Genomic DNA, 27,985 nt, shown 5'->3' with positions numbered 1-27,985 from the left:
AATAATAACAATTAAATAATTAATATCTGTATGAAAATTAAATCAAATTAAATTAGACACGATTAAATTAAACCAAATAAAATTAAGTATATGAAAATTAAACTAAACAAAATTAAATAAATGAAATATGAGATAATTAAATTAAATTAAATTAAATTAGACAAAATAAAAATGTAAGAAAATTAAACAAAACACAATTAATTTAAATTGAATTAAATTAAATTTAAAGAAGGTGCATTATTTTCCTTATTTTCAGTGTCTCCCAGCCTTTCATATATCTCCTTAAAATACTTCCCCAAACCTTGACCGCAAGTAAACCACAGCACAAAAATAAAGCGGTGACCTGGCGGCAATGAGGGAACCCTGGCAAGGCTTCCGGCCTGATCGGATCTCTCTTACTAGAAACAAGAAATGAAGTAACGCCGCTCACCATGTGAGCGTCTGGAGGGTGTGACGCAAGACTCCCGGAGCCCACCGACCGCCTGACCTCCTTCCGTCCGGCCAGCTCCCTGTCAGTGGACACCAAATAGCCGGTGAGCCAGCAGCAACATGACAACACTTGCTCTGCAGGTTATGGCACATCGCATATTCTGATTTCATCTTAAGCCTTCTGTGAATGCCAATTGATATTATTATCAAATGCTATGATAATGTAGCAATTTACAAAGGCAAATGCGTTGGATAGCTAGCTTAGTAGAAATGTTTAAAGTAGGGTGCTTTGATAGAAATGAACCGATGTGTTGAAAAGGGGGCATTCAAGGAGAATTAAATCCCAGAAATGTGAGATGATCGTCCCGTACCTGCGGGAGGCGGCCTTTCCCCGCTTTGGCGCCGGGGGCAGCTGGCGAGTCGAGCCGAGGGCCGCTGGCGAGGCCGCTCTGCGGGGACGCCTTGGACTCAAACAGGGCGCGCAGATATCTGGTGCCTGAAGCCGCCCCCTGAGGGAGGAAGTCCACGGAGCGACTCCTGGACAGGCCGAAGCTACTTTGAGGCCCCTGAGGGTCAAACCGCTCTCTGCTCTCCGACCTCCGGCGTCGTCCTGCCAGAAAACCGTCCGGTGCCTGGAATAATTACATATCGGGAATTACCTCACGGACGCGAGCGTTTTAATGGACGTTATTTTCGATCTGGATGCAAAAAATGATCGAATACGGTACCTGGACTTTATCCTTTGTCTTTTCTGAGCTCCTTAAGTCTTGACAGCTTTGGTACCTGTTTAAAAAGTATTGGCTTGAATGCAATAGCACAAAACAAGTGATATTTATGTGATAAACAAATTATTTAGAAATGAGTTAGCCCATATTTTTAAACTAAAACTCTACTTGGGCCCCTAGATGTCAATCTCTGTGAGCTCAGGATTGAGATTTCTTCCCGCTTAGGTCTGGACCAGGACTGCGCTCAAAATGTTTACCATGCTGTCGCTTAAATTCGAGTTTTTTAATTTTTTTTTTTGACGAGCGTTCACTAAAATACTCCTGTGAATTTGTGATAACAGCCTTTCTGGCTCAAATTAAACACAAATGTAATTTTGCATTTTTTTCCTGTTAGAAAAAACAGGAATAAAGTTTTTTTTGACTGAATTATTATGAGAAATAATAATTACACAGTTCTGCTGAGCAGCAGCGCCATCTGCTGCTGTGGAAAAAAACAACAGCTATTTATAAATACAATTTAAAAAACTAGTTAACCCCATGAACCTACTCCCCGCTTCGCTAACAGTATTTTCCCTTAAAGCAGCTTCGCAGTGGTTTACCGTCATGTTTCGAACCTTTATGTGACAGAAACAGCACAATAACAACAAATAGAAGGGAAAAAAACCCTTACTGTTGCACCAGCTGGGACACAGACTTTCTGTCCCTGCAGAAAGCAGCTGGCGTGACCCATGACCTCTCCTGACCCCCGCTGAGGTCCCTCATGGACTGGCTCCTCCTCAGGCCCTGCGCCTGCATGGCCGCTCGACTATCAACAGCTACGAAAACACAACTTTATTCATCAGTGGCCTTAAAAAAAAAAAAAAAAACTGAAAATGGCACCAACACTAATGTGTGAGTTAATTCTTAAACTAAAACAACACGGATTTCTCAACTCATATTATCTAAGCTGTTTATAGTTGTTCATGCTAATGCAGAAAATCCAAACAAGAAATCGAGGTTATTCCAATATTATACGTGTTAGAGCCAATAATGAGCAAACAACAAAATCTTCAAATAACAGAAAATAGAACTCTTGCCATTGGCGATTTATCAGAAATTGGAGACAGAAATAGAGAAAATGGGGATGTCAACATCTTAATATATATATGTATGTATATATACATACATATATATATACACGCACATGTGTATATACGTGTGTATATATATATATATATATATACATATATATGCTCATATACACATGTATATATTTATATATGCACAGGTATACATATATATGTACACACATATATATGTGTGCGTACATATATATATACATTTACGTTTATATACGTATGTGCACATATGTGTGTATAAATATATATGTGCATATATATATACATGTGTATATATACACATATATGCGCACATGTACGTGTATTTATACATGTGCACTTTTTATATATATATATATATATATATATGCATATGTGTGTAAATATATATTCCACACATATATATGTACACACATGTATGTATGTATATATATGTGTATATATATATATATTCATGTGTACATATATATTCATGTGTACATATATACGTGTGTGTGTATATATATGTATATATATATGTATACATATACATGTGTATATATACACTGCTCAAAAAAATAAAGGGAACACTTAAAAAACACATCCTAGATCTAAATGAATGAAATATTCTTATGAAATACTTTGCTCTTTACACAGTTGAATGTACTGACAACAAAATCACACCAAAATGATCAATGGAAATCAATTGTATCAACCCATGGAGGTCTAGATTAGGAATCACACTCAAAATTAAAGTGTAAAAACAAACTCCAGGCTGATCCAACTTTGATGTAATGTCCTTAAAACAAGTCAAAATGCATCTGTGTTGCTTCCTGAGTGGACACTATGATTTCACACAAGTGTGATGGACTTGGAGTTACATTGTGTTGTTCAAGTGTTCCCTTTATTTTTTTGAGCAGTATATATATCTACACATATATATACATATATACGTTTGTATATGTATGTGCACATATATATACGTTTATATGTGTATAAGGATGGTGATGTGTCTAATATATATATGTATATGTATGAGAGATCTTTTTTGTTATTTGTGGTACGGCTCAAGCCCGCAGGTTCATCTTAGTTTTCTACACGGCAGTTCGTCACGCAGACTCATATGACTCTGTTAATGTTTACATTCCCCCAACACACACACACACACACACACACACACACACACACACACACACACACACACACACACACATACACACATACACACACACACACATACACATCTCAGTGTATTTGCATGCAAACTGTGCTAACAGCTGGTTACTTAATTATAATATTTTCCCAAAAGACAAAGATCAAAACGGTACAAAAATCTTCCCTGATTGACCTTTTTGATCCGTAAAGTGGGACGGGTAAAGACACATTAACACTAACACATTAACGCTTTAACTATTAACAGTCTGATGGTGAGTCTGGAAATAAAAGGAAAAATAATCCAGTCACATACCTGAGGAGCAAACCAAGCCAGCTCTGCATCTCTGTCCTCCACACTGGACGTGAATCTCCCTCACTTTAAGCAGTTCCTGGTGGACAAAGTCCTCCAGCACCTTGTGATTCAAACCTCCGGATATGAGACTTGCAATTGTAACTTCATAAAAATCTTCCCCCTTGGTAGATCTATAAAACGCCACACAGGAAGGGGTTCAATGCAGTGCGGAGACCAGATAAATTGAGTTTATTTATTCTTTTATAGCATTTGAGTGATATCTAATATCAGCGAGAAAACGTTGAGCTGACTCTGTGTGTGTGTGTGTGTGTGTGTGTGTGTGTGTGTGTGTGTGTGTGTGTGTGTGTGTGTGTGTGTGATATGACAGCTGGTTCAGTCAGATGTCACATTTGAAATGCCTGAAATAGTTACCATGTCGCCTTTTCTACAAGCAGCAGCGTTTTATCTGCACCTCGCCGGCCTGCCAGCACCTTTTTCACATCTATAATGGGAGTCACATTCATTCACTTCATGCACTATTATTCAATGCGCTTAAACAGATGAAAAATGTGTGAAGTTGCTTCTGCTGTTGGATAATCTGCCGCGTGCCAGCGGGCCAGGAAAGGCTGACGCTGCATGTGAATCTATGTAGCGCTCATTCCTGTTGATGATTACTGCCGGCATGTGCGATGTGGTGGAATTCAACGTCTGAAACTTTCTATTTGTCGACGGGTTTGACCGAACTGTATCGCTCAACTGCTACTGGAAATGGCCAAAGCTGTGTGCTTATAAAGTTTAAAACAAAAAGGAAGCGGGGAAAAAATTAGAAATACTATTATGTCAATATAATCTTTCACATGTCTGCATGCCTCAAATACCCCAAAATGGACTCATTATGTAAAGTTCATTCTGTTTGTGCTGGTATTTAATTGTTCACTTTACTCACTCACAAATAAATGTTTAAGCATTTAGATGTTTTAGTGCTGAGCCTCTTTGAGGTCATTTGTGCAAATTGGATGTAATTATAATGCGACATTTTAAACTGTTCATGTAGTACACTTCATACTATGCTTTAATTCAATACAACTGCACATCACGCACATTTTCAAGGAAAATGTAAATGTGAGATTTTCAAGGCGGAGTGTTCGATTGTACAAATTTAATTTTGTAATCCCTACGGATTCAAATTAAAAATAAAACGGATCACTGTTTGAGTGTGCAACACAGTTTTTCTGATCAGAGTTGCATAAGCATAAACCAAACCCCACCGACCAGTTGATTCAGTGTGGCACTTTTTTGGCTTCTGAATTTTTGGAGGCCCTTGAGGTGGGGTTAGGGGCCCCTCTTCGACAGCTATTCATAAGGCCACATTCCTCAGCCTAAATATGTCGACCTCCAGTGGAGACGAGTGAGACACTGGAGAGAGCCAGCCTTAATGTGCACAGAAAAAGACTTTTTTTTCTCTCTTTTTTTTTTAAATGTATGCAATACTATTTACAACCAGCAGATGGCGCCAGAGCAACACATCTCCATCCACATGACTGGATTACCATACTGTGGGGGTTGCTGCGGCTCACTGCGCCCCCTAGTGGACACTGTTAGAATTGCACACAGACGTTTTCCAACCGTTTATATGAATAAATAACATTTTGTGAGAAAAGTAAGCAACGGAACAAAGTAAGAACCAGATAATGGGAAAGAATGATAGCTACGAATTAATTTCTGCAAACTGGCAGCAGCATTAACTGAAAATATACATGTATAATATTTGATGAAAATGAGCTCATTCCACATTCAGGTGAACTGACAAGATTTTTTTTTTTAAACTTATGGAGTTGAAGTTTAAACTGAAGCCTGAATGTGCACAGCGAGGAAACCAGTGAGGAGCCTATCATGGGGCTGGTGTTTGTGCTGTCAGCCTTTAATGCATATCATTTGCCAACTGCAAGAGAAGAAGTGGGGGATGGCGATCACTGAGTGATTGAGTTTGAATGTGTGTGTGTGTGTGTGTGTGTGTGTGTGTGTGTGTGTGTGTGTGTGTGTGTGTGTGTGTGTGTGTGTGTGTGTGGTGGAGTGACGGGGGGGGGCAGTCAGTTCTGGCCTGAACAGCTGAGAGCACAGAGTCTCCTTCCTGCCGCCGCTACTAACACTCACATGGAGCCACATGTGACAGCCAACACTAACAGTAGAAAACAGTGCAGGAACTCCAAGAGTGCAGGAGCTCCCACTGCAGGGCAGAGAGCCAGACACACACACACACACACACACACACACACACACACACACACACACACACACACATACACATACACATACACACACACACAACTTTCTGAGTATCTAATTGTGAATACATAATGAAATAGCCCAGCATAGACAAAGAGAGAATGTCTCCGCTGCACATTTGTCAACATTCCTTTAGTGAAAACCAGTCAGATCCACATCACACAGGCTGGTTTGTAGATTTTTTTTTTTTTCTCGAGGAAGGTCACCACAACTCTCTGGCAAAGGTTGACAACGATAAAGGGGGTAACGTCAAGTCCAATCACACAGCTGCTCTGCTGCTGAAATGTTTGCTGCACACATGCAGCGACAGATAAGATCACTTCAGTTGAAACTGTACTTATGTGACCTACTTTAAATAGCACGGCTGCAGAAATAATGATGTTTTAAGAGGAAAAACAAAGCCGCCTTTAACGGCAATTGATACGAACGAGATAGATTTGGAAATCGGCGAAAGCCATAATTTCCAATCGTTGCGTAAATGTTACCATAGAGCAGCGGAGTTGGGCTTGGAGATTCCTGCAGGAATATTAAATGTACCTGCTTCTGCATCCCAGAATAATCACCAGTGTCCAAAATCAGCCTCTTTTAAACAAGCAGTTTGGGCCATTTTCCAATCCAGTCCTCATTCATTCCAGGGGGATTTTTTTTTTTTTTTTTTTTTTCAGATGGTTTTCGGAGACTTCGTTGCCATGGCTACTCACAGAGTTACCAAAACTCATTCCACGCTTGTCCCTATCGAGACCCGAGTTTTGATGTTACATAGCTGCGGTTTGTGCAGAGCTGTGGGAGGAATATTCCGCTAAAATAAATACGGAGGGTAACAAAATGTGCCTGCACTGCTTGCACATAGCAGGTACATAACAAGTATTGACAAGGTGCTGGATGTCTGTGGAAGCCAGATGAGATGCGGAGATACGGTGTCGTCCCTCCAGCATTAGGCAGCGGCAACACCGGGCGTCGGGCCAGGGTCGGCCATCGGGGCGTCAAGGGAAGTTCTCGCATGTCACTCCCAGAACTGATAGCGGTGCAGATAACGGGCAGTTGATGCATCACTTGAAGTGTGAATTGTAAAATTGCAGTATTTCCCTCGCTGTATTTCCAAGGGTGAGAAAGAGTAGTGGGTCCATCTTTCACGTATGTGTGTGTGCGTGTTCGTGTGTGTGTGTGTGTGTGTGTGTGTGTGGTATGGGTCCTGCTGGGAACAGGTGGAGTTATCAGAACATTAAATGGCAGCTATAGGTCTGCATGCAGGCATTATATTTGACAGTATGGCCTTGGTTCCCGGGGTCGACCACAGCAACAATGATCCAAAGCAAAGCCGGAAATGTGATGAAATCCATAGAGTGAAATTATCCCGACATTGCCACAGGAGATTAAATTCTAATGTCGTTATTTATTTGTTTTTACGTCTCTGAAAGTGCGTCATTAAATGATCCTCAGTCTAAAACCCAAATCTGGATAAAAGCATTGACGGATCATTTAAGAACATGATTTTTCAAGATCGATTTGTTTTGATTTTGACTTTATTACCTGATGTGTTCTTAATCCTATCCTGTCGTCAGGCCTGGATTAAAACAGTTGGGTTCAAGAAATTATGCAGAACAGCATCACTTGCATTTATACACACATATATGTATGCGTGTGTGTGTAAATATACAGCATTTGCACCATATATAAGAAAACAGGTGTTACTTTTAGGAGCAAAATATTACACTTAAAAGAAGAGAATAGAATTTTCCTTTAATTGTCCCAGTGGGAAAATTTCAATCACTCCCAACAGAGTGAACAGTGCAAGAAAATAAAAACAAAACAATAAACAGTGTAAACAATATATATAAACAGGTAGGACTAGTTTAACAAGTTGCGAGTAAACAATATGTTGACAAAATATAAACAGTATAAACATATGCAAAGGAAAACCACTAGAGGAGTCGGATTATCCGCTGTATAATATGCAAAATAAACTCTCCAATCCATAAACTTGCTGTCAATAAACGACACCCTACTTTAGCTTCTATGCAAATTAAGATCACGTAGACGACATATGCTGTATATCCTTAATATGATTCACTTCCCTTCCGTTCTCTAAAATAGGAACAGTCTGCGCTATATTTGCCCTGGCGACCATGGCGATGACTGTCAAAACATGACATCAGAGGGTATGTAAAAAAAAAAAGAAGAGCCAAGTCATGTGTATGTGATATATTTCCATGAGCCTGATTAACCCATCTATCTATCTATCTATCTATCTATCTATCTATCTATCTATCTATCTATCTATCTATCTATCTATCTATCTATCTATCTATCTATCTATCTATCTATCCATCTATCCATCTATCTATCCATCTATCCATCTATCATTTCCAAGTACTTAATAAGGATTTTTTTATGTCATTTCCTGTGAAATGGAGCACATTTCTTGCAGATTTTTGAGGTATTGCCTTGTAAATGTTCCAGACTTTGTTCTCTGCTCTTCAAGATTCAAAGTGTTTAGTGTAGAAACGTGTTTCCTTGTACAGTCAGATTCCTTCTTTGTTTGTCCGCAGTGCATAGAAGAGTGTAAACATTATTATTAATATGATTATAGACATGTAAACATTGCAATAGAACTGACATCCCTTGGAAATGTTCTAAAATATCTAAATTATTTGTCCATGAACCAAAACTGTCCATCTGTAGTTCTGGACTCCAAATGATGTATCACAATTTTTTTTTTTTAATACTGGGAAAAAAAAATAAAAAATGATGGCACGTTATCACAAGAGATGATATTGCAAATATATTGAATTTTGCTTGTCAGCCCCCGGAGTCGGATTATCTGATATTTCCTGTCATGCCCAGGAAAACCGCTTTTTAACCGGGTAGATGCCCCGTGATAGAATTCACAGGAAGGACGGATGGCCTGGTTTCCCGTGCCCGGAGCTTTGTCAAACTTGATCAGAATATGGCTGTATGTGGGCCATCGCTGGCAAAGCTTGACTGAGAAATGGGGACAGAGGAGCCAGCGGCAGCAACCTGAGAGGCTGCCAGAATGTAGGTTAACTATAAGTTACATAACATAGACTCCGGACCGGGAGAACATTAGCGTTTTGCTCTCATTATCTCCGGCAGGATGAACAGATAGGATCACCTGTAACACAAGGAGAGGTGATAATGCTATAAGCATTCTTGGGAGGTTTCGGCGCAACGGGGCGATATTATGTCACCTTTACATTGTTGTTTACAGGAAAAGATGCAAATGGTATTCTCAACTCCAGGTTGGGAATTCAGGTCAATCATAGCGCTGGAAAATATTTTTAAAATATTTCTATTGAAGGTTTGTTGAATTTTAGTTTTTTGTTTTTTTTTTTTTGTTATTCACAGAAAAAAAAAAATCTTTAGCAGTATTATTAACCGAGTATGAAATTGCCACCCAAACAAAGAAAACAAAAAACAAAAAATTAAAAAGAAATGTATGATAAAATGACAGTTTATTTGTGATTATCTGTACCGGCATGAATGCCACGATGTACAGTTCAAAAAAACACAGACGGCCCGCAGGTGTGATTCTTATTTCCAGTGACGTCAAATGGCGGTGACGTGATGTATCGCCGCCGGTAGGTTTGTCTAAAAATGTCAACTGCATTGCAGTTTGATTGAAATATTAATCCCCTTCCTTGACTCAGCCCGTTCGTCTCCCCCGAAGATGCCTCACCGGCGCGTCCTGGAACGCGTTGCACGCCTGCGAGCGATACAAACAGAGAAGTCCATCTGTATTGCACAAAATGTATTTTTGGTCGTGCTGTGTGAGTGGACTATAAATAGACATTGATCATGTGTTATGAGTAAGCAACACAAAGACCTCAGGGAGGAAGCTCTCCAATGTCCGGGCTCGGATCAGTTCATTAATTCAGAAATCTGCGATATATCTGTCCTCTTTGACAAACCAAATCCCTTTCCTGCTGCTCGTCGGTCTTTACACCAGGTCGGGGCCAGAAAAACTCACGTAATAGAGCGAGCGCAGCCAAAGTGGGTCAGCCGCTCATAACACACTTGCAAAAAACTCTCCTTTCCTTGGCCACGGTATTCCGACCAACAGGTCTGAGCGCTGTTTTTTGCGGCGGTTCTTCGAATCGAGGCGACGTGTCACCGATGTGTACCGGCACGAAGGTCAAAATCGCGAGGGATTTTTCAAACCTTCCCCTCTCTCCGCTCATCTGCTGGTCCATCTGTTAATCTGACACTCATCTGAGCTTCATCTTCCTCCCTGTCAGGGACACATGGGAGCCCGTGATTATCTTTAAAAGCAGACTCACTTGGATGTTAATCTGGCCAAGATTTTATTCCCGCTAAGTAGATGCTTAAAAAAAAAAACAAACACCCAAAGAGCTCAATTGACCTACTGACATTTCTATCTCGCGTTGGTAAAATAAATGAAATACATTTTTAGTTGGGAGTCATTTATAATCTTAAACGTTATTTTCTCTGTGTGACTACAGTCACTTTTCTGGTATCTGGATTATTCTGTCGCAGACATAGCGTACGTGTCGCTCATAATAAAAGTCCGATCAACTCGACAAAGAGGCCCGAGGGTCATCCGTGGAGCAAACTCAGACGTGGAAGTGACAAAAGGCCGTATGAATATCATAGCGCAAAGTTGTGAAATACTTGACATTACAGTTAAAATACTGCAGAGTAAACACTGGTACGCCCCGCCCTCGCAAAAAAAAAAAAAAAAAAGGTTTGTCAACATCTCCTGGAAGATAAGTAGTCAACTGCAGAGGCGTGCAAACTTTAAAAACAAAAAAAATTAATCTTTTTGCCTTTTCTAATCTTTTGTCTCCCCCTCCCCATAACATTTGAGAAAAACACAATTGGACTTGTGACAGTCTGCATGTAACATCTAATCAAATAACCATTTCATTTTTACTCTACGTATGACTCAAGCAGGAAAAAGATATAACCGTGTGCTAAAAATATGATCTGAACAGATAAAAAAAAAAAAGGCAGTGTATTAATAATTAATTTTACGCAGGGGTGAACCCATCATTACCACTGAGTTTATTTGAGTGAGTAGCATGCGTTCTAACACGTTTTCCGATTATCAGCTTCTGGAGGTTTAAAGGTTATTTGCTGTAACAGTGAAGTGTGAACACAACAGACAGGAATCTGTGGGCAGCAACGCCAGTCATGAGCGTCTCCTGCGTCAAGTCATCCAGGGAAACCAAAGAGTATATATGAATCAAGATAGTTCCCCCTGCGACCGGCCTTGGGTTCGTTTTTATTGTTTTCCTCAATGTCAAAGTCAGTTTTCTTGTCCATTTGTCCACATGTACCGGACTTACTGATGAATCGAGAAGACGTTTCTCACGATCGTCTCTGTTGAAGTTCTCAATCAAGGTGAATTATTGTCTGGATGATTTCGTAGTGGCAACTTGACATGGATTTGTTCACTTGAAGACGTTTCACTCCTCATCCGAGAGGCTATCTCAGTATCCCACGGTGAGGTGAAAATAACAAAATAATAATAAAGGGGTGATTTTGAAACTAAAAGCCTTTGGGCCTCGGGTAAATCTCTGAAGGGGCGTTTTGTACTTAGCAACGCACAAACGGCTGCAAACCGGGACGCCGGAGAGAAAGGAAGGGGAGGGAAGCATCTTGACGCGTGTTCTGGGGGGTGTTTACTCTCCGGCTGCTCCCAGCCGAGCCGTCTGGTGTTCGCAGCGCCGCCGGTGAGGCTCCAGATAAACACCGAGGGGACGGACGGGCGAGCAGTAACAGCAACACCGGCCGGACACACACTCCGCGTCCAACTCTACCCGCTTCTATTATGCCGCTACTGAAGTCGAGGTGAGTCGCCGAACGGAAGGGAAGGGAAGGAAACGACAGCCGCTCTCGCTTTCGCCTCTTTCTGGTACTAACGGGTTCATCCGCTGACCCCAGGTTAATCTCCCTTTGTAGCTTAATTGCTTCGCTCTTGATTTTGGCTAGCTCGACCCTCACCCAATTCTCCGAACTTCAAAATATATTCAAAAATGTGTCAAAACACAACTCATAGGGGGTGTAAAGAAAGTTCGCTGGCTTAAAATAAGGGTTTGGCCAGTGTTTCGTGTGTGTGTGTGTGTGTGTGTGTGTGTGTGTGTGTGTGTGTGTGTGTGTGTGTGTGTGTGTGTGTGTGGTGAACAGTGTTGTCATTGTAGTTGACATGATCGCCGCGTGTCTCCGCACGGGGTGAAGAGGTCAGCCGCATAATGACTGATATTATGCCATAACAGGAAACGACTCCTGCAACCCTCCTCCTCCCAATGCAAAAGGCCGAAGCAAAAACTCACAACATTCCTGTGGGGATTTAAAAGTTCTTGTGCACGAATCAACAAAACAACCAAAAAAGCTGCAGTAATTGTTTTTATTTCTATAAGCCAACCCCTTCTTGTGAAGGTGCAGCCTTTGCAATGTGCACGATCGCTGCTAAACATCCTCAATAATTACAGTTGACATTGTTTTGTGTGTGTGTGTTGTGTGTTGCGTGTGCCTGCCCGCTCCACGGGCACGCGCACGTGCCTCCAACCTTTAAATAATTGATGTTGTCCCAGCGGAGACCCCCGCACATCTTTTTTTTTTTCTGCTCCGTCAGAGTTTGATGCAATACGTGATATAATTGATGCAGCTGCAGGGCATCACAAATGGGGCTTGTTGTTTTTTTTGTGTTTTTTTTCCCCACCCCTTTCTACATATTTAGCAGTATTCAACAGCCATGCAAATGTCTTTCATACGAGCCGTGTACTTGGCAGTGATACTGTTTTAAACCGGTACAAGAGGCTGTCTCTCGTTTCACCTCTCAGCTGTTGAAGGATCCAGGAAGTTAACACTTACTGCACGCTGACACTTTCGCCGGCCACAATGTCGCCGCCGCCTCAGGTCGGCTCGGTTCTGAAAAAGTGCCGGCTCCTCTGCCCGACTTGACTGGGGCTCAGGCTAAATCCTGGTCAGCTGCTTCTTTTACCGGCTGAATTTCGATGTTGCTCGGAGTCTCCCCGTGTGAACCTGATACGGATGATTTCAGAGCACGTCTGATTTATAGCGCACCCAGCTTTCTTTGTGAAGTAGATTTCTGTCCAGACTACGGTTGCAGGGATCTTAAGAACAACTAGTACTACAACCTTTCTGTACTTATGGAGTGGTTTGGTTGTTGTTACCAGCAGATGTTGGATTTGTTTCTCAAAACAAATGAAAAACTTTATTTGCTATGTGACGCCCTCTTTCAAAAAAACGTAATTTTTCACATTTCTTTCAAACAATTTATCACTAACGATTTCCAAGTGCTGCAGCTCTAATTGTGAATGTCGAGTTTTGACATGTCAGAATGCGCAGTCTCCCGCAGAGTGTCATCTTACATATCAAACATTGAATCAAAATTTTTCCTGTTTAGTTTGTCAACCAACCGTACTCTGTTACATTAAAACCACTGTTTATGAGTGCACAAAGCATGGTTTTGGTTCTAAAGACTCAGAAATCACTAATCTTTGGATTTATTTTCCATGTTGACATCCAAAAATAGCAGCCACTTAAACCCCCCCAGTCTCTAAAACACTGCTATTGGTTTGCCCATTTCCACGTATTCTTCGCGAAAAAAAAAAAAACTTGAGGAATCATTGGAATGTTAATTACTCCTCTGGGAAAAGAAAAATAGCTTTTTTTTTTTTTTTTTTTTTTTTTTTTTCAAAACTCTCTCAAATGCTCAGCTGGGGATGAGTGAAAGTAGGATTTCAGCTCTCATTTGAACACTCATGAATCATTAGTTTGAAGATCCTTTCTAACTAAGATGTAATTAGACTAAACAAACCAGCGGCCTGAAACCGGCTCGACCAGCGGAGGTGCAGCCCTTCTGCTCTTAGCGAGAAAGACATTCCCTGTATGCAAAAGATGGATGATTTAGCTGTTTACATTTGGACTCTCTTGCAGAGGCACAAGGCTGGGCAACACACAGGTACTTATAGCCCGCTAACTGTAATAATGTCATGCGCCGTTTCTGTCTGTACCAATAATTACAATCTAAAATCTAACTTTTTACATCCAATTGTGCCATTTTGTCTGGAAAAAAACATGAAGCTAGTTACAATTTTTAGTCAATTTTTTTTCTGTTTTATTATTGTTTAATCATAGTATATTCTGATGATGGGGGGGAAAAAATATTGATGAGCGTGAAATGACCAAAAAATACATGAAGCGCATTGCTAGAGGAAAAAATGAATTAACAAACTGTTTTTACTGTCAAGAGCTCTGCTGCTGATTCAGATACTTTAAAATATTTGAAAGAAAAATAAAACAAAACAATACTTAGCAAAGTATTTGTATTTTGATATTTATCTTTTTCAATATCAGCCTGTCCTACTGAGAAAGTGTTGGTGTTTTAGTTGGTTGTTTGTCCGTCCGTTATCCATTCTCTCATTGATATCGTGTCCTGCGATCTGGGTTTGAATGAGCATTTTATGAACCGAACTCCTTTCAGCTTCTTCTCTCAAACGTTGGTCGCAGGTTTGCTTTGAAAACCACATTTTGTTTTTCTGTGTGTTTTGCACAGCTTTTAATTCAACCACTGCAGCCAGACAATGAGAGGCATCCTCAAGAGGAAGTTTGCCGAGGATGATGAAAACCCCTGCTACTCCTCCTCCTCGCCTCCATCCTCCTCCCGCTCTTCCCCCACGTCCTCCGAGTGGGAGTCGGACTGGGAGAGCAGCTCGTCCGCTAACCAGGACTTCACACCTCACAGCCCCCCTTCGCCCACCAGTTTACCCTGTGAGTCTCTGAAACCACCTTTCAAATAATGCAAACCTCTTCCTTATCTGGCCATTTTCTCATCAATGTTTTATAGGAGTGTCTCTTATCTGCCGGCAGCAGCCCTATTATGACTTACTGATAGGAAAATGCTAACCTCAGGGCTGTTCCGGAGAATGCAGTAAGAGCAGCTCGCCTCCAGACTGTGTGTGTGTATGCAGGATCATTTGCCTGAGTGGTAGGATGTTGTAGAATCAATACAAATAGCCAGGCTCCTTTTTAAAAAAAAACAACAAAAAAAACATTTCATATCAAAGCCCCTCTTCAGATTTCACAACGCTTCCTCGCCCGCTGTAACAAAATATGATAATATTGTGCACTCACAAGGATGCCTCGACGCCTCGATCTCTTTTATGGCCGCTCAATTGTTTTGATAAACAAACAGGCGAACGTATCCTTACCGTCCGCCGTCATACCCCCACTCCAGTTCCTCTCCCACAGGCAAAATATTAACCATGGAATAAAACCAGATATACAGTACATCATGCCTGATGAACAAACACGGAAACCTAACGTCCCTGTCAATCACATGTCAACTCCAGCTGCCTTTGCAAATAAAATTTATCTTAAGTTTGCCTTAACTTTTAAGATATCGGCCCCAAACATGTAAAAAAAAAAAAAAAAAAACGACGTCAAAGTGACGGTTTGTTGAGGTCGTTATATTGACTGGTCAAAAAATAGATCGTATAGCTCTGTCGGGGGAGCAAAAACTAAACGGGTAAATACAATATGTAAAATAGGACGGGCCGATAGACAGGTCAAAGTGATTGTCAGCACACACACACACCTCGCCTGCAGGGGAAATTTTGCGAGGGGGAAGGGAGCAGAAGGAATTTGTAGCAGGAGAAATAATGAAAAAAGGGGCCGGAAATGTCAATGGGCATACATCTTGGAGTTTGGAGGTTTTCCCTGTCAAAGTCACAGATTACGGGACAATAACATTTAATATGAGATATCTATTCCTGTTCCTTCATATTAACTTCCAGGTTTTGTTTTGTTTTGTTTGTGCCCTGAAGGTTAGGCACAGGTCTGAAGGTCATCTCAGCTTTCAGGGTTTGGATTTATGTGAACGGCTGCAAATACGTTCTGGGAAAAAAAGATCTATCAAACATTTAGAAACTATTTCTGCAAGTCTGACTGATCCTACGTCCGTGGGTGTTGGGAGTTATTTCTGAAACAAAAGCTCGTTATGTTCTCGCAAAGAGGGCTGAGTCTTTGTCAAAGTCTTTTTTTTCCTGTCACACAGATACATTAAATAGAAATATCAATTCTTAGCTCCGGGCTACTTTCACACTGAAGGATAAGATAAAAATCCATCTTATTTGAGCTCCACTGGTGCCCCGGTCTTTTATTAGTAACAATACGTAGGAGGGGAGATGTTTTGCAAATCCTTGGTGACGTTAAGCTTCAAACCAAGATCTCTTTCAAGAAAACACAGTCATTTTGTGCGCAGAACTCAAGCCATATCTGTAAAAGCAGAGATCAAGCCTTCAAACTTTTTTTTTTCAAAATCCAGCAGTTCAGCTGCGCCAGGGCGGCGATTTTCATCTTATTCTTACTTATTTAGAATCTCCTCACACAGATGATTGTTTATGTGCGAGAGCCGGTGTTATGATTCAAAGTGAAGAGCAGCTCAAAATGATTTCCCTTGGGAGAAGGAGACGAGAAGACCTTCACTTCTGTGAACCTGCCGCTGACTCTCTTTCAATGCAGCCATCAGTGATCGGGAAATGTGAAAATGCAGGAATTCCCACTTTAAAACCAAGTCTAATAGCACCCTGGTTCGATCCTGACCTAGAACCTCCCTTTGTGGAGTTTGAATGTTCTCCCCTTGTCCATGTGGGTTTCCTACAACACGCCAAAAAATGTGCAGGAGGTCCATGGGAGACCCCAATTTCCCCAAAATGAGAGATGATTGGTTGTGCGTCTCTATATGTGGCCCTTTGATCAGTCGAGGGTGAACCCAGCCTCTCACCCAGTGACAGCTGGGATAGGCGCCAACATCCCTGCGACCCTGAGTGCGGGATACATTGTATAGATCATGAATGAAAAGCAAGTCTCTCTCTCTCTCTTCATCACCAGTCGTGTCAATCATGAACCGACCAAAGCGTGCCCGCAGGGAGAGCGGCGTGCGCTTCGACCTGGTGACGGTGTTCAGTTTCCCACGCTGCCAGGGCTTCACCAGCGTGCCCAGCCACGGAGGAGCCACCCTGGGGATGATGCGACGGCACGTCGCCCTCCAAAGGTACACGGTGGAAGGGCACGCGGCAGAGCAGAGACACAGGCGCAGGCAGAGGCTGCTGGACCGACGGAGGGAAGAGCGCTCGGAGGCATTGAAGCAGAAAGTTAGTGGAGTTTATTCCGAGAGTTGTGCGTTCGACTCGTCCGCGACACAACCCCGCCTTTACTTAATCATTTGTTCTTATTCTAGCTTGCCACCAGTGGATCTGTGGACCAGAGAGCAGCGGGCAGGCTCACAGCGGACCAAGTTCCAGATGAGCACACAGACATCACCATCAGTGACGCCGAACTGGAGGACGGAGGTTTCCCCCAGATGTACTCCTACCGGCAGCGGCAGGCCCTCCTCCTGGCAGCGGGCGTGAAACGCATTGACAAGGAGGAGAAGAGGCAGCTTCACGCTCTGCGTCTCTCCAGGGAGGCCTGCGGATGTGACTGCCAGGGCTTTTGCGAGCCAGAGACCTGCGCTTGCAATCTGGCAGGCATCAAGTGCCAGGTAGGGCTCTTAGACCGACACCCTCTGACTCACACAGCGCGTGTTCATGAACATCGGCATAGAAGTAGAACTCATTTGTCCACTGACACTCTGTGGGTGGAGGGGGCTCAAAAATATATCTAGTAATTATATTGAAATAATAAAACTTTGCGGTGATCCTGAGCAACATGAGAACGTTTCTTATTTTAATCCCACAAATAGTGTGACAGTGGGGTTCTTATACTTGCAATAATAATTTTATTGTTTCATTTATAAAAATAAGTCGTTCCAGATTTTGACAGTTACAATAATTACCCATGTCATTTTTTGAGAAAAATTATATTTTTGTCTAAATCCACTCCTTATTCAACATTTGGCTGTTTTTTGTAGTTTCTGAAAAACTTGACAATATGAATAGGTGATTTTTTTTAAGAAGGTGTGCGTGCGTGTGCGTGTGCGTGTGCGTGTGTGTGTGTGTGTGTGTGTACGTGTACGTGTGCGTGTGTGTGTACGTGTGGCCGGGTATTTTTTCAGAAAATATTTGTCTTTTTTTTTTTTTTTTAACTCCCCTTTATGTAATTCTCTCCTTTTTTGTAAGTACAGTAATACTCAGTTTGTTAATGCTCAAATCCCTACATGTACTTCTGACCACAGCCACTAGGAGGTTTATTGAGCCTTCTTAACCCATGGAAATTGTGACTGTGCACTTATCACGTACAGCGCATCATGTGTGCTGGCAGTTCGTCAGCAAAGTATGTTTTAAACAATGCCTCCAAAAATCCTACATCTCAGTGGGACACTTGTGCTGCAGAGCTGCACGCCAGATTAATCACCTGATAGTACACCTATGGACAGAATACATCAAATGTACCGCTGGCACTGTGGCTACCATCTACCATATTTACTTGCTTCTTTGGTGTTAGTCATACACGTTGAAAAGATGTGGTTTTTTTTTATGTAATTTTGCACATTTTAACAGCTTAAATATCTGTCTGTCTCATTGATCGATTATGCTGGACCCTCAAAATGAATCCTGCAGCTTAGCCTTCTCAACCTGGTTACTGTCACTCACAGGTGGACCGCTTCAGCTTTCCGTGTGGCTGCACGAAAGACGGCTGCGGCAACACTCAGGGACACATTCAGTTCGACTCCAGACGTGTGCAGACCCACTACATCCACACTGTCATGAGACTGGAGCTGGAGAAGAGAATACAAGATGAAACGCTGAGCCAAGACAACAGGACAGGATTCCCCGAGGACCTCATAGAATACGAAGATCAGGGCGAGACCCGTCCGGTGAGCAGAACACCGGACAAAGGCTGCCCTTTTGGGTTCAGCATGGAGGAAGAGGGCCTTCCTGTCACTTTGCCCAACCCCTCCTTCAATTTTAGCCCGGAGCGGCCAGCCGTGGAAGAGAACAGCTGCAGTAGCGACATGACCGAATCTTCTGGCTTCTCCTCTGATTGTGATGGCGGAGGATGTCCTAACAGCGGGCAGAATCTGACTGAAGTTCACGGAGGTCTGTCCCTCGCCCTCAGCCTCTCTGATTCCGAGAACAATAACCTCTCCAAGTGCAGACACACAAGGGAACCACTCGCGGAGCACAGCACGACTACTGACAGTAAGGGACCAGCTGCAGCAGACGCACTCACGGACAATATAAGCAGGACCTCGGTGAGCGATTATCTCGATGAAAACGCGAACCAAGCCACGGACTTCTGGGACAGGGATTCTCTCGAGGGTTTTCCCAACACGCCCTCCCCGACCCTGGACTATTCCTCCAGCAGGTACATGGACCCGAGCCTCTCTTCCGACTCGGACCTGGAGTTCTTCGACAGCGACTATCCCTCAGGGCCACTGCACAGTTCATTCAAAGGACACAGTCACCCGGACAACTTGCACCGCCTCCAGCTGTTCAGCTCTGTCCATCTGCCCCAGAGCGAGTCAAGCACATACCTCCTGGAGGCTCTGATCGGCCTGAACGACCCCAGCCCAGAGCAAGTTTATGATAATCAGTTTTTATAGCTTGTCCCAAAAGGGTTCGCCGCGATATAACGAGAAGCTGTTTGAAAGAATCGTCATCAGTACTGAATTACTACGATGTAAAATATTTTTTCAAAGATGAATGTTTTTTTTTTTCTTTTGCCTTAAAATTAATTAGTTTCAGAGAATCACATCTAAGTAACCTAATATATTTCATGTATTTTTTTTTTCATGAATCTTTTTAATGATCTCTGATGTGCTATTTAATTTCCTCTTTTACTGTGAACACAAAGATGTTGGATTCTTAATAGTGTGTGGAATGGGGCAGAGCAGTATATCAAATTTTAACTCGCTGTTATATTATATTGACTTTTTTTTATCCAAAAAATTCTAACTTTTTATCCTTTGCCATTTTGCTTCATAAAATTACCTTCACTGATTTCAAAGTCATTGAAAACTGCCATTTGTAAACTGGCAATTATTCCTTTTTATTAACAGTCTAATCAGACATACCCTAAAAATGACCAAGAACATCTGAGAAATGAGAGGACATCATTTAAAAACACTGTAACTTTATATTTTAGAGATACTTTAAATATTTGCATAATTTCACAAACGTTTAAATCAAATTGGAATTCAATTTCTCCTCATGCTGGGAACAAACTCATTGTTTTTGTGTAACCTACATGTTTCTGTAACTAAGACTGTATTGTGTGATTTATTGATAGCGGTAAATATCTTTCTAGTTTTCCCCATAAAGAGTCTATTTTGTTTTTCATAGCAAAAAAAGTGAAGATGTTGTTACAGTTACCGCTGACCCAAAATATCATTAATAATATTATTATTTTGATGGTAACTTACCATAGCATGGTATACGGAGGATAACTCACTTTTGTCCACGTGTTTGTAAGAATTAAGAACTAACCCTCTATTTTCAAGCTTCAACATTGTCGACTTTTTTTTTTTTTTGGATTAATCTTAACCTGTTAAGAATATACTGAGAATATTTCTGTACTGAATTACTAAAATAAAATATTTTATTTATTAATTCTCTGGATTTTCAGATATGGTCACTCTGCATAGGTGTTTTAGGGTTTGTGTGGAAGAGAAAAAGCACAGATGAACCAAGATAATGGTGCAAGATAAATGCCCATGTCACTGGTGTTTACAATGTTTTTGGGCTTTACATTCCAGCGATAATCCACTGCATGATATATTGCCACGAGCAGCAACTGCACCCCGTTCTTCAACATTCGACTGTTGCGCATACCAGACGACCACAATTCAACGTGATCCATATTATTTCATTGATTTACTGTTTTTGGATCCAATCTTTCAACCACACTGCAACGTCAATGTTTTTTTTAATGGCAGAGATTAATCTCCACATGCATATATAATAATATTCATGCTTGCTCAGTGTCCAAATGAGTTTTTCCACTCAAGTTGAACTACACCATTGTGTTTTCCCTTTTTTGACATGCCAGAATATGAAAAACCTAATTTTCTCCCTCCGAGTCATTTAAGACATAGGCTTTTAAAACACAGCAATACACTTAAGGAAAATGTTAGAAGTTAGAAAAACACTTTTTGTCAGCGATAGTTATACAACATCTCAAACATGTACAACGCAAGCCACCTTCATGAGTACAATCAGGGCACATTTAGCAAGGGTCACTATCAGGGTTAAAACTCGTACAAAGAGTTAAAGTAAAGTTAGTTTTACGGTGATGTGGGTTTAAGTATGCCTGTTTTTTTAACAACTTCGTGACCGCAAATTCCAAGTATGCAGCTTGAAGCAAATGCCCTCGAAGGATGGAAAATCCAAAGGTTGGCTGCTCGATGCTAGCGGCGCTCGATTGAGGCGGCCTGCACACCGAAGATGGCCGAAGACTGTCAAGTGTGATAATTCCACTCTTATCTTTTAAACACTAGACTTTTAAAAGTCCCAAGCTGATATGGGGTTGACTCAGAGTTCAGAGGGATCCGACGGGGGGACGTACGGATACCACGTTCACGGAGTAAGACAGTAATTCCTTTCGCGGTGGTTTTTGTTGTTGTTTGTGGCGTGTATGGTAGCTATCTGGATGGCGCTACAGTATGCTAACATGAAGCTAAGCTAACCGTAGACTCACCGGTCAAACCTGATGAGGTGGCAATGTTTACCTTGCAACTCGACTTCTTTGCAGTTCCAGATTGTCGAGCGTTTCTCCCACGTCGAGCTTGAATTCATACTTACTTCGTAAAATCTAAAACGTTGCTATTTCTAAAGAAATTGAGCGGCCACAGTTCGACAACATTCTCCCAGTTTGATATCTTAACTACTGTATATCGTTCCGTGAAAGTTAGCTTAAAACTGAATGGCGATAGTGATTATTTCGACATCGTCGGATATTTAATGACGATAACTTTGACATAAAATATCCAAAATAACAAGAAGTAAATATATCATTTCAACTTCTGACATGTTTTGACTTGTAAACATGGGTTGTGTTGCATAAAAAATTGCAAGGCACTGTTTGTACGCAATCCAGAAACAGATTTTGTACGCAATCCAGAAACAGATCACATTACTGCCCGAAGACAAATTGAGCAAGCGCTTGTGCATTTAAAAAAGAAAAACAATCTCATCAACAGATGAATATTCACTGGAAAAAAACACAATTATTTAAAAAAATAATTGTCTAAATTAGTCGTTAAATTTCTCATTGGAATGCGAATGAAAATCTAATGCTGTTTACATTTTTTACACTGTTTGCATCTCATTGCAATTAAAAAAAAACATCTTAAATCTTGAATCTAAATTGAAATGAAGTGCTTCATACAGATTTGTGGCATGTCAAGAACTGAAAGGTCTCTTTGATACTTAAAAACTTTTGTAAAAGGTATGCATCCTGCCAATTTTGGTTTATTTATTTTCGTTCTTGTCATTGCTATTGTCACTATTTATTTAGTCATTTAGTTCTGGTTCTTTACTTTTCACTCTTGCTGTTCCTTTATGTGGTCAATTATTATTATTGTTGTCGTTGTTGTTGTCTATTTTTTGATGTCTTGCTATCTTCTGTCTCTATTTATATTTTTATTCATATTTATTCTACTTTTTTATCAACTATTACGCTGCTGTGACAAAGGATTTTCCCCTATGGGGATCAATAAGGTTTATCTTATTAGCGACAAACTATTTACCTTTTTAATCAGTATATTGTTACATCAAAACCACTCAAAATGTGCCACTTTCATCATGTTTAAACTGAGTACAGGTATCACCTTAGCCAAGACTCAGATCAGATTTAGATTAATTTAACAGATTGGTATTGGAATTAAAAGTTTGGGATGTTAAAGGGAGAATCGCAATGATATTATTGTGACTGATTATCTTTCTTGATTTTAACAGGTGCAACCAAATTCCCCTGCAGAGAAATGTGGCTTGCAGCCCTTCTTTGACTTCATTCTGTCTCTGGATAACAAAAGACTTGTAAGTTTTTTTTGACTTATTATTAAAAAGCATTGATGAAAGTTAGCCGCAGCAAGAAAGAATATACATATGTGTGAATGAGAGGGACCCAGGTGGAACAGAGAGGCTTCAGAATAGAGCTTAAGAAGGTGGAGGATTTGAAATACCTAAAGAAGAAGAACAAAAAGCATTGATGTCACAGGGACCTTGTTTTGAGCAATATCAAAAAAACCAACCCTGTCATCACTTTGAACCAGAACGAAGAAAACGACCTACTGAAGGATCTTCTGAAAGCCAACATGGAGAAGGCGCTGAAGATGGAAGTCTACAGCACTAAAAGCATGAGGGTCCGGGAACTAGAGGTGGTGCCCAGCAACATGTGGGGAGGACAGGGTCTTCTGGGCGCCAGCGTTCGCTTCTGCAGCTACCAGGGAGCCAACGAGAATGTCTGGCATGTCCTTGTGAGCCACTCTATCGTTTATCTGGCCTGATGTTTAATTCCACCGTTAAACCACATGATTATTATTCTTTTCTCACGTGATAAATTGTCTTCCCTCCCAAGGATGTGGAAGCCAGCTCGCCTGCTGCACTGGCCGGGCTTCATCCCTACACGGACTACATTGTTGGAGCTGATAAAGTGTTGCTCGACGTGAGATTCATTCTTATATTACGGCGCACACATTTGACTGTGACTGGACGATAGACAAAATGCCATGGGTCAGGTTAAAATGATTTCAGTAATAAATCATATCAAATGATTTTATTCCCTTGGCAATGAGAGATAAGCAAAATTCACTGCCATCTAACATGCCCTCATATTTTTTAAAATCTGATAAAGTACATTATTATTTTGACTTGCTTGTTTCTATTCTACTAATTTCTTGGTAATATTTTGATAAGCTCATCACAACTGAAGCTACAAATTATGATTTTTTTTTTTTACAAATTAATTCCTTGTCAGTTTTAGGTCTTTTCTGGCTGAATTTAGATACCTTTTGCTTAATGTCATAGTAATTTCTTGAGCATTTTCAAATGTTACCATTCTCCAACTTAGTTTTGGCTTTTTTTTTTTTTTTTTTTCAACAATTTTCAAAAACCTAATTGTAATGATTCTGTAAAGATCCTCGTCAATATGTATGGGTGCATTTCCAGACCTATGACCCGACATTGACCTCTGGTATGTGAACGCGACATGAGGTGGTGATCTGTAGTTCATTCAAAACTGTTGATTTCCAGTCTGACGACTTCTTCACGCTGATCGACTCTCACGAGGGGAAGCAGCTGAAGCTGCTGGTTTACAACATGGAAGTGGACGCCTGCCGAGAAGTGGTGGTGACGCCAAACGGAGCCTGGGGAGGCGAGGGCAGGTATGTGAATGAGTTTGAGATTAGTTTGTATTAACACATCGTAGAATACCGTCTGTTTGTACTGCTATCTCTGCCTTCTCAACCCCCCAGAAGTTATTCTCATCAAACTTAGATATCATTAACATATTAATGAGCTGATAACATCCTGGCAGAATCACTGATTGTGATTAAATATAATTTAAATGTCGAATTAGAATAAGATTTTTATTACTCGACTGGCTGTCAACCGTGATACTAAAAAGCATTACTATGGCTTATTTGACAGATGTTTTTACTGCCAAAATTTTTCATTTCAAAAGTAAAATGCGAGACACCGCCTTGCAGAGATTTCATAGATTGAACACAAAGATGAAAAATTCTTTGCCAAAAGAGCTGCAAAATTTTCTCTGAATGTGCTGCGTCTCTCAGTTGAACGTAAAGGGAAACCCTGTGTATTTCCTAAACTTTGCATGCTTATCAATGGAAATTGTTCATGTCCATATCATGATGGCTTCCATAACCCCGAAAAACACACTGGATACATTTTAAAAAGTTCTTTTGTGCGCGTCAGGGCATTTTAAGGACGCACGTGGATATTAACTGCAGCATGTTTGGCTGGCAGTGATAGACGTATAAAGTGATACAAACATGCCGTGATTAATCCTGTTGTCTTTTATGAATTCTCAGTTTGGGTTGTGGCATCGGTTACGGCTACCTGCACCGAATTCCTGTACATCCAGAGGCGCAGACCGAAAAGCCCCCGACCCCTCCTCCTGAGGAGAGTCCACCTCCGCAGCTGCCTTCACACGGGTTCACAGAGGTACGGCAGTGAAGACCATCGCCGTCACTCACGACCGCTTTGCTTCTTTGTGAGCTCGGGTTGTTGTCGGATGTGGCAGTGAAGCATTCGCTGTTTGATTCCAGGCACCTTTAATGGCACCTTCAACCCCAAGTGACGAGGCGACAGATCTGGACCAGATCACGCTCGTGGAGGCCCAGCTGCCGCCGCCCGTCCAGAGAGTCATGGACCCTGGTGAGTCCACTTGTCCAGCCTCTCACTTGAGATGATCATGTTTTTCTCAATTTTTCATTGAAATGTCTCCCCAGGCTTTTCTGACTCTGAGGCGGCGGCGATGACCCCCGACCCAACCGACCTGGTGGACCTCTCCATGTCTTCCATCGACATGACCAACACGGCTCTGGCCATGCACGAGGAGAGGGACAGTGAGATCTCTGGCGTTGGTGAGTCGTAACCAGACACCCGCATCCGGGGTTTTTTTCCCCTCCCGACCAAAGTGAGATGATAAGTAGGAGTTGTGCCTCAGGGCCTCTCTGACTATTACATTAAGCTAATGCAACGCACTCATGGCCGCCATCTTAACTTTCAGTGCAGACTAAGGTTGGGCACTTTGGAGAAAAAATAATAAAGTCATAATTTCATTATGGTCCGAAGTTACGTGGAACATTACATGTTTTGGGCACAATGTCAGTAAGTGATTTGCCTCCCCAGTATGAGTTGTTGTTGAATGTGATTTATATTTGCCCTGTAAAATGATTAAAAAAAAAAGATATCAAATACATTTTTGGTTTCTTCGATTAAGTCCTAGTTATTTTTTTTGAATGACTGTTCTTTTCTCAAGGCTATGGTTCTGTTACTTCTGGCATATTTTCAAACAATGACCTTTTATTTTCAGAAAATTTTGTGCTCATTTTATACTATTTCTTTACGACTTTTTGGATAATTTCTTGCAATTTGCAACCCATTTCCCTATAATTTAAAGCACCCTTTTGCAGATTTTTTTAGACAACTCATGTGAAATAATATAAAGATTCCAGCCTTTTCACAGACCGCGTTTGTTTTCCTTTCGCGCAGAGGAGCTGGAAGAGAGCGAGCTGGTTTCGTTTGCAGCAGACAAACAGTCTGACTCACAAGAGCTGAGCTCCCTCGCAGCCACGGACCTCGTCTCTGCTCTGGACTGCACTCAGACTTCGGATCCAGGCGTTCCACCAGCAGCAGAACCAGCTCACTTGGACTCGACAAATCCATCTGTCTCCCTCTGTGAGTCCAGCAATAGCCCGAGTCCACCCATCGGCGCCCTGTCTCTCTCCATAGACTCAATAGAGCCTCCATCTGAAGACCCTCCTGGTTTAGATCTCCTCCCGCCCTCCGTCACCTGCGACGAATCGCCCGCTCAGGAAACGGCGGAAGAAGCAGAACCTAAAGTCTTAAACCCGTCAGAGGAGCCGGTTGAGGCCCAGGACGAGGCTCCCGGTCACATCTGTGAGGCTGACAACCACCAGGAAGGTGCGCCAGAAGAAACACAGCTAAAGTAAAATCTTAACGAGCCATACAAGAAAACACGACACGAGGCTGACAATCACTTTCGATTTGGAAGAAATGTCTTATATCAACACACTGAATAGACTTGAGGGAGGAAAAAGGCTGCTCATTCATGACATGAGTTTCTTGAGAGAAAGTCCAGTTAATACCGTTTTGTTTTTTTTTATGCGAGTCACTGCTAATTTGCGAGCCCAAGAAAAACATTCACGGTTGTAATGCTGTACTTCCTTGTCTAGTGCAAATTTTTGGATGATACGGGTTGCGAGTCTTGGCCTCTGGAACTCCAATGTGAAGACTTCCAAAGATAATATAGCTAGAACATCACAAAAAAAAAAAGAATAGACGATTTTAGAAGCTCCACAGCTGCTAGCAGGCCAGCTGACGTGTTACAGCGCCATGAGGCCTCGTTTGGGTTTTGTCATCAGTGTTTGTTTTTTCAACAAGCTTCAAGATAAAATACACGCAGGGACACTTTGAGAAGCGATGGTCTTCTGCTTTTACTACGTCTGACCATTCAGAATGTGTTTTTACACTAATTTTGATGCAACTTATGTTTTAAATGCTTCCTACGGATTTATTTAGCCATGCAATTTTTACTGTTTTTATAGCTGTAATAATATCCTGATCATGTCCCATTCAACACTGTCTTTGTAATTTTGTGATCCTATGCAACATTAGTCCGAGTTAATGTAAATCCAATAGAGGTCAATCCTTTTATATGTCTGGTATAAGATGAAATAGTGACGCCGCTGTTGAGTGAGTGCTTTTTTTTTTCATTTTTCTAGGGGATCTCGATGTTTTCCGTTTTCTAAATAGGTGCCAGTGTGTAAAATAAGGAAGAGTATTTTTGCAGATGTTTCATCAATGAATTGTTTGTTTTATTAGGAATGAGTGCAGTCTTTTGATAAATGTGAAATGGGTGGATATTTGATGGTTAAACAATCATATCACTTAAGAAAAAAAAAAAAAAGATGTCCCTTGCTTTTCTTATTTCACACTCATCAGCTGAACACAGTACAACTCAACACATCCATTTATTGTCTCCATAAATCTGTCATTAAACCAGTCCAATTTATTTCTTTGAAAGCCTAAAATATACATATTTCACAAATTATTACAAGGGATATTGCAGTGTAATGGCCTAATTGGGGTACCCATCCTGATTTGTTCCCGCCATGGTTAAAACACACCCACACAGTCCTCATGGCAAAATGACCCCCCCCCCCCCCCGCCCCTCCCAAAAAAAACTTAGTGAAAATATCTCTTCAGTATCATGACACACCAAGGGGAAAATACAGGTTATTTATTTCACTTTGGTGATTTTTTTTTAATATTATTTATATATATTCTCTGGGATGATTATAGTCA

At 41.3% G+C, this 27,985-nt stretch overlaps 2 protein-coding genes across 3 annotated transcripts; both read left to right on the top strand.

The window, feature by feature from the left end:
- Positions 1–410: 410 nt before the first annotated feature.
- On the top strand, positions 411–20,526 carry LOC147219277 (cysteine/serine-rich nuclear protein 1-like). Of its 2 annotated transcripts, none has more exons than XM_086172907.1 (5): positions 411–533; positions 14,527–14,741; positions 16,863–17,125; positions 17,212–17,514; positions 18,568–20,526. In XM_086172907.1, the coding sequence occupies exons 2-5, from the start codon at positions 14,555–14,557 to the stop codon at positions 19,516–19,518; spliced, it is 1,704 nt and encodes a 567-aa protein (XP_086029033.1). In that variant the 5' UTR covers positions 411–533; positions 14,527–14,554; the 3' UTR covers positions 19,519–20,526. The 2 variants fall into 2 exon arrangements, with proteins under 2 accessions (XP_086029033.1, XP_086029032.1); XM_086172906.1 differs by lacking the exon at positions 411–533 and adding an exon at positions 11,656–11,795.
- Positions 20,527–21,330: 804 nt separating this feature from the next.
- Positions 21,331–27,590, top strand: gorasp1a (golgi reassembly stacking protein 1a). The gene is made up of 9 exons (XM_086172908.1): positions 21,331–21,497; positions 22,871–22,951; positions 23,188–23,391; positions 23,493–23,579; positions 24,167–24,297; positions 24,964–25,096; positions 25,201–25,309; positions 25,384–25,518; positions 26,150–27,590. The coding sequence occupies exons 1-9, from the start codon at positions 21,435–21,437 to the stop codon at positions 26,608–26,610; spliced, it is 1,404 nt and encodes a 467-aa protein (XP_086029034.1). The 5' UTR covers positions 21,331–21,434; the 3' UTR covers positions 26,611–27,590.
- Positions 27,591–27,985: the final 395 nt, after the last annotated feature.

This window comes from Fistularia commersonii, chromosome 25 (genome assembly GCF_037954325.1).
Source record: "Fistularia commersonii isolate RoL2024-O1a breed Wild chromosome 25, RoL_Fcom_v1.0, whole genome shotgun sequence".
In the NCBI taxonomy this organism is placed as follows: Eukaryota; Metazoa; Chordata; class Actinopteri; order Syngnathiformes; family Fistulariidae; genus Fistularia; species Fistularia commersonii.
Note: the sequence above shows the minus strand (reverse complement) of the source record. Positions and strands in the feature narration are given on the sequence as shown.